General features: G+C 36.6%; 1 protein-coding gene across 1 annotated transcript; it reads left to right on the top strand.

The window, feature by feature from the left end:
• Positions 1–3,053: 3,053 nt before the first annotated feature.
• LOC144448235 (uncharacterized) lies at positions 3,054–15,776 on the top strand. The gene is made up of 2 exons (XM_078138394.1): positions 3,054–3,150; positions 11,252–15,776. The coding sequence occupies exons 1-2, from the start codon at positions 3,138–3,140 to the stop codon at positions 13,882–13,884; spliced, it is 2,646 nt and encodes an 881-aa protein (XP_077994520.1). The 5' UTR covers positions 3,054–3,137; the 3' UTR covers positions 13,885–15,776.
• Positions 15,777–17,466: the final 1,690 nt, after the last annotated feature.

Consider the following 17,466-nt stretch of genomic DNA (forward strand, 5'->3'; position numbering starts at 1 on the left):
AAGAATTGTTCTCAGGCAACTGGGAACTTGTGGATATCCCTGATTCCCAGGGTCGTACACCCCTACATTTAGCTTCTGCCAAAGGCCAATTGAAAGCAGTCAATTCGCTTTTGGATCTAGGAGCTGACGTGAACAAGCTTTCAAAGCAAAAACGAACACCTCTACATTTTGCAGCCGAGAGAGGGCATTTTGAAGTGGTGAGGATTTTACTAAATGAAGGTTGCAACATCGCTCAAAAGGATCGTTATCTAGATACAGCTCTGAGTTTAGCACAATATAATGGTTACAGTGATATAGTTGATCTGTTGCAAGAGAATGGTGCCAAAGAAACACCTTGTGTGATTCAGTAAGGCTGCAACTGACTGCTAATTTATGGGGGAGGGTACTTTGGGTTCTAACTGATATTATAGATATGTCACGAGACATGTGCACCATGCGCTGCAGTGTTGGTCTTTTACAGAGGTCGGTAGGATAGTGGCATTATCACAACATCCACCATAAGATGCTTTCTTCTTCATCTGGAAATATGCTGAGCAGAATGAACACTTTGTCATGTCGGTACCTAACACTCTTTGACTAAATTTAATTAGACTACAAAATATCAAATAAAAACATTTGCTGCTATAAATAAACTTACTGATGTTTGCCTTCAACTCAACTCAACACTAATCACATTATGATTGTGTGAAATCTCGCAGAGGGATTCACTTTCGTAGTCGTACAATATTATTCACCATGGCAATGTATTGTGCGACGTGATAGCACCAATGAATTTTGCAATTGATTTGTTCAATTTGTTCATACTTTAGACTATAAGTCCGTGGTCCATTCAGCTTAATTATGTTTTTTATGTGTTCTTTCCGTTGTCTTTTTTAGACAGTCACTGTAAGATACGTTGTGTTGTTCAGTCCTATCGTACGTGCTGGCTGATAGCGTGGCACGAATGTCTTGTTGTGTGTCTGTCTAGTGTTGGAATAAGATGTGAAAGTTACTAACACCGTATGTATGCTATCTCATTACAATATAATACGATGTAGTGATCAGTCATATGTTCACTCTTTACCCACGTTCACTGTATGCATGCTATCTGATTAGAATGCGATGTAGTAATCAGTCATTAGTTCACTCTACCCACGTTCACTGTATGTATGCTGATTAGAATGCGATGTAGTGATCAATCATTAGTTCACTCTTTACCCACGTTCACTGTATGTATGCTATCTGATTAGAATATGATGTAGTGATCAGTCATTAGTTCACTCTTTACCCACGTTCACTGTATGTATGCTAGCTGATTAGAATACGATGTAGTAATCAGTCATTAGTTCACTCTTTACCCACGTTCACTGTATGTATGCTAGCTGATTAGAATACGATGTAGTGATCGGTCATTAGTTCACCCTTTACTCACGTTCTTCGTTTCTAGCTTGACCTTTCTTTATATGACAAATTCATTCACGTTTTGGTCTTAGACCAAGAGGGAAACGTGTCTTTCAAAATAAACGACTATACAAACAAACAAACAAATGAAGGTAGTAGATCGAACTCAGCCGGATTTTAAATCAAATCGATACATGCTTTCATCTTCAACTCAATGTAATTACGTACTAGCTATTTCTAATAAATTGCATATAAACACAACATTAATGATAATCGTAGTTCGTAGTTTTGTTTGCAACACGTTTTAACAGACGAATACTTGATGTGGTACTGTTGGTAATGTCTATTTACCTGACACTTTTGTATTTCAAACAAACCTCAGTGTGGGCAATTGCGTGATTGGTTTGGTATTGAGGGCTCTGTTCTGCATTTCTTCATTTGCTAATAATTTCTGAGGCAATTGTAACTTTACACATATTATCAATTACAAGTTTTAACTTGATATGTGAAAGAAATAAGACATCGAGATTTTGATATATTTAAACATTTGAATATTATGATTGTAACTGTCAGGAGCCGAGCTTCAAGTTTAGCATTTTTTTGCAGTAACACTGACATAAAATTAATAAATCACATACCAATCGTTTTAGGGGACATTTAATACAGCGAATATTTATTGGAGGTGGGTCACAGGGTTAGTTAGGAAATAGGAATTCCAATTCCAAACATGTTAGCCTGTGGATATTATAAGTTTTCAGAATTCCTTCAACAATCCCTACATTTGACCAATATTTATATTTGTCTTTTCACAGCTGGCAATCAATTTATAAATTTTACATTATTAACCTAAAAACAAATATGTATACTTCAACTGTATAGTAATAGTTACTACCTTCTTCATATACGCGACTATGTCTGGATCGAGATATATTCGTCTATGATCAAATGACTGGCTGTGGCCTTTAAGCTTAATTATGAATGACTATAATGACAATCCGAAAAAAGTCCTTGACGATAGAAGCATTTAAAAGACAGCTATGACCCGGAGGAAGTTCGTTCGTGGTATGTGATATCCTCTTGGTGTGTTGGTTGTTTCGGAAATGTCGCCCACTTACCAACCTATAATTTACCTTGATGATTTTCTAATAGTAATACAGTTACTGTAACAGAATTCTAAAACAGTCATTTAAAATCGTGAACAGAGGATAGGGAAGCAAACATTGAGGGGTGCGGATATATTCCATGTAGCTGTATATTTCAGTCGTGTCATCTTTGGCAGGGGATCCTATCAGGCATCATTGATCATGTCACACCTTCCTGATCCCGATGTTTTTTATGATCATACAGAGACGGTGCGAGTCAATGTTATTCATGTACGATGTGGCGTGGGTTTGTATCTACACGATCCAAACTGCCCTGATTTGCAACCTGTGATGTTATGTATTACGTAAAATAGATATTAATAAAGGTAGCTACAATTAAAACGTGAAGATACAATTTCAGTAAAATATATCGTTTATCCATAACGACCACCTGTTGAATTCGTTACGTGTGGAATGTACCATCTGCGCATGCGTAGTGAAAAATGTGATGTTTGCTAACGCGAAGTCAATGGTAAACATCCCTTGTCATGTGATCGGGTTCAAGGGGTCAGAATGTGCTGACACACGATCGCGCGATCGGAGGGAAAGCACAAGCAATTCAGCAGCAACATCGAAGCTCTTGTATCGGTGTAATAATCGGAAAACAACGCCGCAATGACGGTACCAGGTAGGACTGTCACATTATATTGTTACTTTTATACAAACTGATTTCGAATACTTATTTTAAGGCAGTTAAGAGAGTTTGGTTGATCAATAAGGGATCAGTTCGGTACCAATTCAATACTTAAGTTGGCGTACGTGAAAAAGCTTGTCATGAGCTCGGGGCGGTTTGGACTGCTGACACGCTTTTTTTGAGTGAGCGACAGAACAACATGCAGGTCGACAGCTGGTGGGATATATACGGACCATGAACATATCGCAACATATCCCCGTTTATAGTCACCAACTTAAATATGTCATCCGAATATCTGAACAGTGATATGCAATAAGCTCTAAAACGGATCTGGAATAGAATAGAGACACGACAATATTCGCTCACTGAATCGGGTTGGGTCAAAAAGGTGCCCGCGGTCTAGAACTAAATATTAACCAGCAGACTGGCTTTATCATGAAGAGTACATGGTACAGTGTCATACCGTTCATGAATCATTGTTTATTCAATAACACTATAACCTATAAAATTACACCTCGGGAAGGATCTGAAAATACTAGTTTCGACAACATGTGAGACTTAATTATATTTAAAGGTGTGATAAATAATATAGTTTATAAACTGAAGAGTTAAAACCTCACATTTTAACGCCTCGTCTACAAAACTCGACATGGGGATACCAGTTATTTGAAACAAACCTGACGTAAGCACATCAGGTACAATAGTTCGTCTCCTCAAACAATACTTTTACATTTACTGACACAATAGAAGCGTCTTGTATTCAAATTGTCCTAAGTAACATGTGAATAGATTGGTAGATCTCTAGGTCAACATGTTGTCGTCAAAATTAATACAATGTTTGAACGGTAGCAAAGTGTCACATGGCGTGGTTTGCTTCGATGGTTGCATATGCCATTATTGACTAGTCAACGTTAGAACTGAAATGACTATAAACTTAGAGTCATTAATTGGCTTTAGTATCGGCTGGTTGAGGTAATAACATTATCTCGTGTTATTCATAGTTTCCTGGGCAGAGTTCTCATTTTTGACTCATCAAGTCTTTTGTTCGCCATTGTTTTGAGTTTTGATATGTTAAGTACGCAACAGACTAACAATGCATTGCAAAGCCTACACTTAGGAGTGTCTCTAAAATAATTATAATGAAATAGAGATACATACGTAAACACACAAACAAACAAACAAACACACAAATAAATGATCCAACCATCAGACGAATATAACATGGTTGCGGGGAGGGGGGGGGCTATTTGAAACTAAGAATGAGAATAATTTCTTATTCGATGTAGGCCTTCATATTTTAATTCCAACTTTGAATTAGTTATGTAGTCTCAGAGTCCGTGGTATCCCGTTCTAGTACATGTACATGTATGCAATAGCATGGTGTCAGTGGATTGCAGCATTGAAATATCCAACGTCTAGAATTGCAGTTTGCCACTTTGTAGGCACTCCATTTTGTAATCATTATTACAACTTTGAATTAGTTATGTAGACTCAGGGTTCATGCTATCCTGTTCTAGTACAACACATTGTGTATGAAATATCACGATGTTAGTGGATCTCAGTTTGCCAGTCTGTAGGCGCATATTTGATGACTTTGAAATAACATATCATTAAAATTGAGGTCATTGGCAATTGGCAATACGTTATGATATGGATTGAACACTAGATTGAAATTAACAATAGTGGATCAACAAGCTTATTCACATAGACGGAAGTAATATTAGGTGTTAAATTAAATTTTCTTTTGTGTGGTTGGAACAAAAGTTCACCTTTATACAAATGTCAAATTCCAACATTAGCTAATAACGTGGTCACGCTGTCGACATGGTGTGCATGCATCACAGTGCGTACTACAATTGTAAGACTGTATTGTGATCGTATATGCAGATTACTATACTGGACTCAGTCATGAAGCCGGAAAGTACACTCATTAGTGTGTAGTGTGACTAGTGTCATTCAAATATTGGCTAGACCATAGACTTCCCAACTGTCTATGGTTAGACCTACTCTGGTGACGACAGTTTATATGCTTCGTCAAGTATAGGAAAATAAAAGTAGGTCGACTCTCTGACAGTCTCATGACTTACGTTCAGATAATTACATCTAGTACATATGCTGTCATGCAATGGTAATCAAGTCACATGATTCACACCTACTGTCATGCAACGGTAAACATACCACATTTGAGCATTGGAAATTAATGTCGTGGAAGAGGACATTTCAGTAATTTGCTATACTGCTTCAAAAGATGGAATTTTAGGTCGAAGGGGTGGGGTGGGGGTGAGGATGGTGGAATACGGCTACATTCACATGTATAGTCATTGTGGATATCTCAAATGTATGTGTTGCACAGCGAGGTTACAGAAATGGAGTTTTATGAAATAAACTAAAGCCCAATATAAAATTCAAACAACATATTCAGCTGGAAATAAGCATGTTATATATCTGTCCCCATTGATACTATTTCATGGACAGTCAGGACTATTCTGACACTCTTCAGTTACTACATTGTACCATGGGATAAAAGCTTTATTATATTATGTGGAATATGTGAAAAAGGTGTATGATTCTATTAACTGAGTCAAACCAGGTTAACAACTAACAAAGAAACCTGTCACAACCTCACATTTACTCTTCAGCATATTTTCTACATGCAATGTAGGTGAGAATTAAAAATGTGCATCGAAACAAGGTGACTAAACTTGTGTTAAGTACAGTATAAATTTGTAGAGTTACACACAAACGATATATACACGAAAGACCAAACTGACAACAATCACAGGTGACCCTTGACCTCTGTTATCGACAGGATTGTCCTGTACCTTTGCACATGAGACGGTTTACTGAACCCGACTAGGCAAACACCCTGTGTGATTTATCAGGACCTGTGCAAACATTATTCTCCATTGACGTCTAGTACAGTTGTTATTATTATTTTACCGTGGACTGAATCCATGCTCAGTCAGTTGTCCCTATATTTGTTGAAAAGACATAGTATGCCAGGTACAGCACTAATAAAATGAGGCTACCAGACCAATAGATGATTGGAGTATTACGAAGGGACCAGTTTATATTTAGTCTCACACCTATTGGTTGTATATATATAATTGATCTGTACCACTGCAGTCGAATGAAATTATAAGGTTATAAATTGTTACTTATCGAAATTTTTTATTACAACTCCACCAAAATCCTTCAGCTGGGCGCGAGTGAAGTAATTATTAGTAATTGGAGAGAGAGAGAGAGAGAGAGAGAGAGAGAGAGAGAGAGAGAGAGAGAGAGAGAGAGAGAGAGAGAGAGAGAGAGAGAGAGAGAGAGAGAGAGAGAGAGAGAGAGAGAGAGAGAGAGAGAGAGAGAGAGAGAGATACATGCTGGTAATTATTAGCAAAAGATAAAACAAAAATGACTTAAAGAAACTTAAGTAAAAATTACTTTGAAATCCCAAACAAAATTAATGAAAGGCAGTCATCGAATCATAAGGAAGGGGAATAAAGAGAAATGGGAAAATATTTTGCGAAAAAAATGCTAAAAACTGGCAACCAAATTATGCCATGATAATATTACTGAAAGTGAGACTAAACCAACAAATCGGCGAAAAAGAAGTTACTCAATATAATACATGTTTTCATTCTCGCATGTTTGCAGTAGGTCTTTTTAAAGGTCAGCAATATCCCAATTGAATGATTCTCAAGTTTGGTTGTCAAGATATCGATAATCATGGTAACAAAAATACACAACAATGGTACATACATGAGGTATATAAAGGACGAGGACACATAATAACAATGTTGTCCTGGGTACATTAGTGACTAGTGTACTTAATTTCTGTATATAATATACTAATGTCAATCGTCTTGTAAATCGGTTATATCGGTTATTCTTTAACAGAACATGAACTATACGTACGATGTGGATCTGACTTCATTTCCATATTTAGTTGTCGTTTCTATGGATGGATGGTACATACCAATTTGTGAAGTATTTTGTGTAATCACCATATCATATATTTGATATTGTTAGGGTTGTATATCCGTACGATGAGTATTTTGTGTAATCACCATATCATATATTTGATATTGTTAGGGTTGTATATCCGTATGATGAGTATTTTGTTTAAAGAGAGGCCGTAAAATGTTTCAATGCGATATGGTGTTTATATAAAAAAAATATGCGCGGTATGGTTATTTTATTAATTTGATAAACGTTCATTATTATTATAATACTTGTACTAGAATTATACAAAGTCTTGCACAAAATGTAAACCCAAAGGAAAGAATGCACATTGACGAAACAACAACATATTATTTCCCAAATATTGTCTTCGTTTAGCCAAGGAAAATATAATTGAAGTAATTTAAGGGCCCTTGTCACTACCTCTAAAGCATTATTTATGAAAACATGGAAAAGAATATTGGCGAATGGAACATTTTGACACCATTTCCGAGAACCGTAGAACTAGTGACGTAGACACGGGTTGTCCTGACGTATAAAGAGCATGGTATGTAATCTATGTCATGTTCAAAGACAACCACGTGACTTGTGCATGTTATAATGTCAAGAGTAAATAGGTAGAATTTAAACAGAAAAAGGAAGAAACAGGCTATCTTCGACATCGAACGCAATGTTACAAAATAACTTTAGAAATGATTAGCAGTACTATCAATATCATCAGTACTAAAGGGTTCCCTGTAGGTTATCATCAGTACTAAAAGGTTCCCTGTAGGTTTTTGTCTTTTAAACATCAGAACTCTGTCTCAAAAAAAATATTACAATAATTCATAAGTAGTTCAAATGTGCAAATAAATCAAACTATTTACAAAGTGGCTAATAACGTTTTATATCAAGTGACAGTCACCTTCCCGTCAAAAATTCGCCTTATGAGGTGACTTGTTGTCTCCTTTCAATAATTTGTATTTTTAAACTGTAACCAAAGTAGTGGTCATTTTTTAGTAATTTATTTCAAAACTTTTGTTTATAAGTGGTAATATCTACAACATTTTACATTACGAAGTAGTTTTCATACTTTTAAGAGTCAACAGGTTAATGGACGGATTGTTTGACACTGGTCACTCACTATTTGATCTAAAGGCATGGCTCCAACATGACTGATAGTGGGGAAATGTTGATGTTAAATTATAAATTTAAGTAGAATCTAATTTATTTTATTAAACTATGTTTTTGAGTACAACTACCATAAAATCAAAGATTAGTGATCAAAATTAAACACCATACAGTGAAGTGACGGATACAAGTACATCATCATATTATATTGCTGTAACATGGGTTAAGCTCATGTTACCATATTCAAAAATGACAAATTTTAGTTTCATTTGTGAAGGCGTATTTTACACAGGCTTCATTTAAAAATTAACTCATGATAATCCATTTCGTTCAACTTATCAATTAGTACACTAAGCCATAATAGTTGCTTCTATTCAGTGAGAGAAAAGACACTCGGTCTCCATGGAAACAAGAAAATTTGACTACATTTATAACATTTCATGACATCACATTAATTGACGAATGCAAAATAATTATCACAGTGCAGTAGGTTACGAAGGAACCATAAATGTACTCAAGCGTGTCCTAAGGCCAGAGAAGTAAAAACGTATGTTTGTCAGGTGTAATGAGCTTTATAGTAGCAAGATTTAGAATGGTACTGTGTGCAGATGAGATGATTGATTTAAACACTAAGTATATCGCCATTTCCAACAATAGGTATAGATTGGGATAATGATATTTTATTGTTTATAGGCTGACTGGTTATTAAAACCTAACCTGATGTATCACCATGAAAGGCATATTATGGTTTATATAGACAATATGGTTATAATTGACCATCGACATATGACCAGAGTGAAATATAGGAGAACACATTGTAAAAGGACAATTAATACAACAACAAACAGACCTCCACCATATATAATTAAATTAAGTTTTCGATCAAGGAATTGACCCCCTCCTGACCATATATATCTGTGCAATAAAATATGAGGATTCTAACCCCTGCCATATAATCGGACTCTAAAAATGACAGTTGTAAATTGACAATTTCACACCAAGTTAGGCGTGGAAATTGTTCTAATGGTTTAAACATTTAAAATTGAGCATACGGAAATATTTTGAAGAAAAAAGTTGATATTTCAGTAATAACTTAGGATTGAAGAAATTACGATTGTATGTTTATAATGGACTACTGAAGGCGAATTACTAATCCAAAGGAATGTATATAAGGGGTTTAATATATCTAAATGACTGATCACTTGTATAGAAACGATAAAACGTGTTATATGATTGATGACATGAAATGGTTACTTAGTAGGCAGATTATTTAATATACCAGAAACAGGTTGCGTGCCGTACTTGCACGCAAGGCGATCATCCATGAACAGTCTTTCACAGTGTTTACAAAATGTTCGTGGTTGTGCAACTCACATGGAAAATGTGTGCAAAACCATGAGTGAGTTAAGACACATTTATTGGATGTCATAGATAAAGTACCCTGTAGACTAATTTTATCCATTCTACACATTCATGTTTAGAATGATGCGATCCCATTGAATTCTCAGCTATACAAAGTGCAAATTTGTATCCGTTGTCAAAAATTTCGCAAAATATATTGCTGTCACCAAAACATGTTTATAGTTCTTATCAAGATCCACTCCGTCACTTAGATATGAAAATGATCATCAAATAATATTATTCCGGAGGGCGACCTTCAAACAATGCCCTGCAAGGAAATAGTCTATTCAGTTGATGGGAAATCCCTAACCCTAAAATTATATATGTGGATTCCTTCACGGGGTGGGGTGTGGCCTACATAAACTGAGGAATCTGCTACTTTATTGCTGTGTTGTACAATGTTTGGTAGCTGTAGTAAGGCTTTGAGTCGACTAGTAAAAAAAATAATTGTACAATATCAACAACTAATAATAAACAGTTACACAGGTCAGACTATGTATGGAAATGTGTGTACGAATCAGCTGGTGACTTTCCTATTATCTAATTGTACACAGAGAATATGACATTGCTATTAATAACGTACTGTATCAAACGAAATGATGAAAAAGTATAGCACAGACTGTTACAATGTTTTCACCAAAAAATAACATATATAGAGAAAAACTAAACGTGGTCAACATTATTTGTCGGACAAGCTATTGGGCCGAAGTCTTGCGAAGACATTCATATTATAATATTATAGCGTGTATACTTTATCTTCCTATGACGTCATAGATAACGATTATTACTTTAATACAGTATAACTGTATCACTCATCAACATTTCTACTAAGTAAATGTATGGGGATAATCGATTGGCGTACCCAATTAAATATATATACTTAGTCAACATCCTATTCAATTTATAATGATTAATGAGATTACACATCGAAGGTGATACTTACAGGATGACAATCTATTAGATGTTAACTGTTAATATTTCAACTAGAGAATACACCGAGGTCATCAAATGCATTGTTGAAGGGCTGTGAACTAAAGGTAAAATAAACACAAAAAGGTGTTGTAGAGAGGAGAATTCATACAAATATATGGTGATTAGAATGTTTTGTATTTTCCTAGTGGTGGAAAAAAATTAATATTATTTGGGGACACAGTGGGATCAAGGCTAGCTGACTGCAATGTATGAGTAGTTTACACTGATGTTAAAAATAAACATAGCAAGTATTTCCAAATTTGGGGGCCTCCGTGTTCATTTTTCATACAAATTTTACTCGCACATATAAGACAATTTTTCCCATCGTTGAACCATTTATAGTGGAGAGATCTTCCTTTGATATTAGAGTTACACGACATCGATCAAAACATATAGGAGTTGCCTCTGTGTAGTGTGGGATCAAACCATGATTGTAAGACGACAAATGGAGAGTAGAAAATAACATGTATTTTGAAATACTAGAAATTGTATATGAATCCAATAATGGTACATCATCAGAGGACTACATGGTAACAGTCAAAGATACGACTTAATCAATACAAAATATAAGATATTGTGTTACATATATCCATTTTTGTCCAGACATTAACTACATACATTGTGAGGTACTAATTAGTTATTCTCTTCTATTTCCTTCCAGAACCAATAAAGGATAACCCTTCTCCAGAGGAGAGGTTATTCAAGGCATTGGAAACCGATGATGACAGGAAAGGTGCGCTTGAATTGACCAAAATTGTCAGTACATTTGCCACTCAAAACGGGTTTTCACTTCTCCACAAATCAATCATTCATGGTCAAATACGAGTGGTTGGTGGTCTATTCCACAGGACTCCAGATTTTAAGAAATTGTACTCAATGACAGTAGACAATGAATCTAGTGACTACCATACCTTGACTGCTATAGAAATTGCTAAGAAAGTTAGATCTGTTGCCGCAATCCAACTCATGCAGGAAGCTGGGGAGGCTCACAAGGCAGAGACGCCATTGCATAAAGCAGCCAAAGAGGGAAATGTGAAAGAAATACTACAGCTATGTGAGGAAACGTTTAATGTGAATGTGCAGGGTAAGCTGGGAGAAACAGCCTTACATGTTGCTTGTTGTGCTGGAAACTTAGAAGCTTTGACAACCTTGATCGACCAAGGAGCTGATTGGAAACTGAAGACGAAGCGAGGAGTGAGTTTACTGTCAATGGCTTCACGATGGGGCTATGTGAATATTGTAAAGTATTTACTGGAAAACTTTCCAGGCATCGATTTGGAATCAACAGATGATAATGGAGAAACTGCAGTGCATGGTGCCGCCGACTATGGCTCAATCGAAGTGTTCGACATGTTGCTAGAATATGGCGCTAATATGAACACCCTCAGCAAGAAAGGAGAGCATCCACTTCATTTTGCATCTCATAGGGGTAACGTGGATGTCGTCAAAAGAATAAGAGAGAAAGGGGTTGAGGTGAACACAGCATCTCAAGATGGTAACACCCCTCTACACTATTCAGCCGATGGAGGGCGCCTTGCTGTTGGAAAGTTCCTATTGGGAGAGGGTGCTATTGCTGATCTTGGAAATGGTAAAGTGTACACTGCAGTTCACTACGCTGCACAGAATGGACATAAGGAATTTACAGAATTGTTGATCCATAATAATGGGTCTGTCAATGTATCTGGAGCAGACGGTAACACTCCCCTTCACTTGGCTTGTTCTGCTGGACATCTACCAATCGTCAAATTTCTGGTTAGTAAAGATGCAAAAATAAATGCTAACAATGAAAATGATTGTGTCCCACTTCATTTTGCATGCCAACATGGGCACCAAATTGTTGTGGAGTTCCTGATTAATAAGGGAGCGGATGTGAAAGTTGTGTCTGATAAAAAACACACATTGCTTCACTTTGCTGCTGAATATGGGCAACCTCACCTGATGAAGATATTACAGCGTAGGGACCCATCTCTCCTGGAGGCAGTTGATATTGATAATGCCACAGCACTCCATCATGCATCTAACAGGGGTCACTTAGCCGCTGTCACCGAACTATTAGAAGCTGGTGCCAAAGTCGATGTTCTCAACAGGTACAAATCAACACCACTTCATTATGCAGCATGGAAAGGACACATGAAAATAGTGGAACGTCTACTAATGAGGGGAGCATTTGTCAATGTCCCTAACATCCATGGCTCCATGCCATTGCACATGGCGATAGTGAATGGAAATGAAAGTATATGTGAACTCCTACTCCGCCATGGCGCTGACATCACTGCAGTGGAGAAAACTGGAGACAGTGTCCTCCATGTTGCAGCTGAGAAGGGACATTTGAATATCATGAAAATGCTACATGAAAAAGGTGCCAAGTTTGACAGCAAGAATAAGGCAGACGAAACACCATTACACTTTGCTGCTATGAAAGGGAATATGGAAATGGTAGAATTTATGGTAGAGAAGGGAGCCGATGTTAATGCAAAGACAAGGGACAATGATACTGCCATATTATTCGCATCAGCTAATGGTTTCACAGAAGTTGCTAACTACCTTATCGAACACGGAGCTTCTCCTAATATTGTTGGGAACGAGGATGAAGAGTTCAGAACGAGGTTATCGCCTTTACATGCAGCAAGTGCATTTGGCCACAGTGACATGGTAGAATTGTTGTTGGACCATAGTGTTCCCTTGGATTACCCAGCGTGTAAACTATCTCCCCTCCACTGTGCCGCGATAAATGGCGACGTTGTAGTGCTGAATGCATTGCTGCAGAAAAGTAGTCATATCAACCAAGTTGTGTTGCAGAATGACTGGGAACTTACCCCACTTCACTTTGCCGCATCTGAGGGACACACAGAAGCATGCGAATTCCTCATCAATAAAGGTGCTGCTTATGACGAACCTCTCACGGACCGACCTTTACACCGTGCTGCTGCAAACGGACACCTCAGCATTGTTGAACTTCTCATGTTGAAGGGGTGTTCGGTGAATGCCAAGGACTTTCAAGGATGGACCCCACTTCATGCAGCCTCTGATAGTGGGCATCCCAAAGTCGTCAGAATTCTGCTGAAGAATAAAGCTGATGTCAATGCAGTGAACGACATCTTTAAGGCGCCATTGCACTATGCTGCTGAGAAGGGCCACTATCACGTTGCGAAATTACTCTTGGACAACGGTGCTGACGTCAATCTCAAGGATCGGGTTTATGATACTCCATTGCGATTGGCCAGCAAAAATAAACACGAAGAAGTCATCAAGTTGATTCAGGAGCATGGAGGGAAAGAATGCATCGTGCAATAACATTATACAAGTTAAGAAGAATTGTGACTTCAAGTTGTAAATAGAAAAAACCCTGCCATATCAACGGAGAGATGCAAATTTTAGAATGTGTAGTTAACTGAACAGTAGGGATCATTTTTTTGACAAATTTAATAGTGCTTCCACTAGCGATTAGCAATGCTCTTTTGACCGTCAACTTTGGAATTTATGTAGACAAAGAAAGTGGCATTTTATAGTGCAGTAGATTAGTTTTTTCCTCCCACATTTAAGCTTTTATATTTGTCAAATATAAGGTTTTATTTGAATGAATCACTCAATACTGTACTTTACATTATGGAGGACATTTGTATATGACAAATGTACATGGAACCGTTTGAAGTTGTCAGCGACAAAGATGCATCTTTAATTTGGTGATACTAAGCAAATTAAGCCATCGAATTTTGTTAGTTTTAAAACATAAGTTGTAAGAAATGTAGAAGTCTGGTTAATTGTTTTATTATGCAATAACCATGCTTATCCATCCTAGAATAATAATAATAATAATAATAATCCTATAATCGTGTCCCAATAACTTTATGTTCCTTGGTTATCCTGTAGTTGTCTATATTGCTATTGGTGAGCATTTTACAGCATCTTCAAAAATGTAATTGCATCAAGTTGACCTTGAATATCACAAAAAAGATTGATGTGGATCTCCTACTTAGAAATAAATCAAAAATATGAACGTCAAACACGTGGGCGATTAAAATGAGAAGTGTATGATATCAAAGAACTGTATTATAAGATTGCTACTAGTAGAAACTGGCTAAATTTCATGGTTCTTGTACAAAGTATCGCCAGCTCCCGATCGGCAAGCTCAGTGCACTCCCGGTGAATGTAATCGAGATGTCGTTTGTACCGCAATGCTTACAAGCATAATTGCATTCAATAGGGAACTTACAATCCAGACTGAGCATGCTCAGATGCAAAGGACTATGGGATTATCTGTGGTTATCGTAATACGTAATCTGGAGCTACCGATAAAATAATCCTCCCACAATGGTCAGGGTAACTATGAATTGATCATTTGTGGTTACAAACAATGTAACAGTGTTGTTTACAATACCAATTCATTAACATTTATTGTTCTTACGTTTATAATAGGAATACGTTCAAAGGTGTATAATTTACTTGTTTACAGCTCAGACCACTAGTAGTGGTCTGAGCTTACAGCACTACGTGCATCTTAACGCCAGATTTTCGCTTTCTCACTTGCATCGACCTTAGCGTACAATATTGAAAATTTATATATTTGGCTTTTATGTCAAAATAAAACGACTTACATTGTGGTATAAATTGCCTACAAAATCATGGTTTTGTTTGACAGTTTCCGTTGAGATAGGGGATAGGGGTTGATGGGTCAGGGTGAATACTTCATACTTGGTAAATATCATTCTTTTACGCAAATGAGTCTGGTGGGAGTGTCCTGGCACTGATCACGTCTGTCAAAAGGAGGACGTGTTTACAACATGACATGATAGAAGCTCAGCTGGAATACGTTCAAATTAGTCTTGATACGTCGTTGAGGTCGCTATTAGTAAAAGAACGCCACCAATGACGAATTGGTCAGGTTATGTTTAAATTTGTTACGGTGATAAAGGGTACGGTACTGTAAATTCTTGGCCAAAATCCAAACATTTCCATTTTGCTTTTTAAATGCAGTGACAAACTCCACAAATTTGATGACTTTGGTTGAAAAGGAGAGAGTGCATGATCATGACGCGTGATATTGACAATCATTGCATTTACAATACTATACCTTATTGGTTCACAAATATTCACACACTGTTCCTATATAGTTACCAATCTTTTCAAATGATGCAAATGCTAAAAATTTGAATTCACATTTTTAATCTTTTAATTTTCAGTTGATTTCATTCTATGACACGTCTTGTTTTTACTTCCAGTTATGTACTATTTGGAGCTTTTTGAATATTTTGCTATAAAATCCAGAATAATCACATTCCATTGATTTATAGTTGGAATTATTTGTGTTTATCTCGTTTGTTTGTGGGAGGGGGAGGGTGATTTATGTAATGTAAAGATGGGAGGGGATTTATGTAATGTAAAGATGAGAGGGGATGTGAAGTAAATATGGGAGGGGATGTATGTAATGTAAAGATGGGAGGGGATTTATGTAATGTAAAGATGGGAGGGGATGTGTGTAATGTAAAGATGGGAGGTGATTTATGTAATGTAAAGATGGGAGGTGATTTATGTAATGTAAAGATGGGATGTGATTTATGTAATGTAAAGATGGGAGGGGACTTATGTGAAGTAAAAATGGGAGGCGATGTATGTAATGTAAAGATGGGAGGGGATTTATGTAATGTAAAGATGGGAGGGGATTTATGTAATGTAAAGATGGGAGGTGATTTATGTAATGTAAAGATGGGAGGTGATTTATGTAATGCAAAGATGGGAGGGGATTTATGTAATGTAAAGATGGGATGTGATTTATGTAATGTAAAGATGGGAGGGGATTTATGTAATGTAAAGATGGGAGGGGATTTATGTAATGTAAAGATGGGAGGGGATTTATGTAATGAGAAGATGGGATGTGATTTATGTAATGTAAAGATGGGAGGGGATTTATGTAATGTAAAGATGGGAGGGGATTTATGTAATGAGAAGATGGGAGGGGATTTATGTAATGTAAAGATGGGACGGGATATGTATGTAATGTAAATATGGGAGGGGATTTATGTAATGTAAAGATGGGAGGGGATTTATGTAATGTAAAGATGGGAGGGGGTGTATGTAATGTAAATATGGGAGGGGATGTATGTAATGTAAATATGGGAGGGAATTTATGTAATGTAAAGATGGGAGGTGATTTATGTAATGTAAAGATGGGAGGGGATTTATGTAATGTAAAGATGGGAGGTGACTTATGTAATGTAAAGATGGGGTGTGATTTATGTAATGTAAAGATGAGAGGGGATTTATGTAATGTACAGATGGGAGGTGATTTATGTAATGTAAAGATATAGTTAGATAAACAGTTTCATTTGGGTTCACATACAGAAATATGTCCTATAAAATGAAAGTGAGCCACCCCCCCCTGCGTCATGCCAAATTTAACTTGATTAAACATATATGGTATCGTACTGAAACTGAATTCAAATCAATTTTGAATAAACAGGACAACAAAATATTATTTAAGAGACACAGATACTAATTCAGGGTGTTCTCGCCATATCACTGATTGACGCTTCAAGTGGTTTATCTTTATGGGACGCCCTCTGTGGCCAAAACGAAAATTATTCGCCCTGTACTGTGATCGTCAAAAAATACGACTTTTCATGGCTTATTAATTATAAACATATATTGTATAGCTAACATCAGAAACCTTTGAACGTTTTCTGTATGAACAAAATATTAGAATCAACAATATCGATATAATCAGATTAAAATATGGTGTATTAGGTCAGTGAATAGTTCGAATAAATTGAATCGCCAGGGCAACATAAACATGTAACACAAAGGAGTAATCAGGCTTATTAAAGGTAAGAAGGCCAGGTATAATTACAGGCTGAGATATCAGATCGTAATCAGATTGGA

This window comes from Glandiceps talaboti, chromosome 17, assembly GCF_964340395.1.
Source record: "Glandiceps talaboti chromosome 17, keGlaTala1.1, whole genome shotgun sequence".
Classification (NCBI taxonomy): domain Eukaryota; kingdom Metazoa; phylum Hemichordata; class Enteropneusta; family Spengelidae; genus Glandiceps; species Glandiceps talaboti.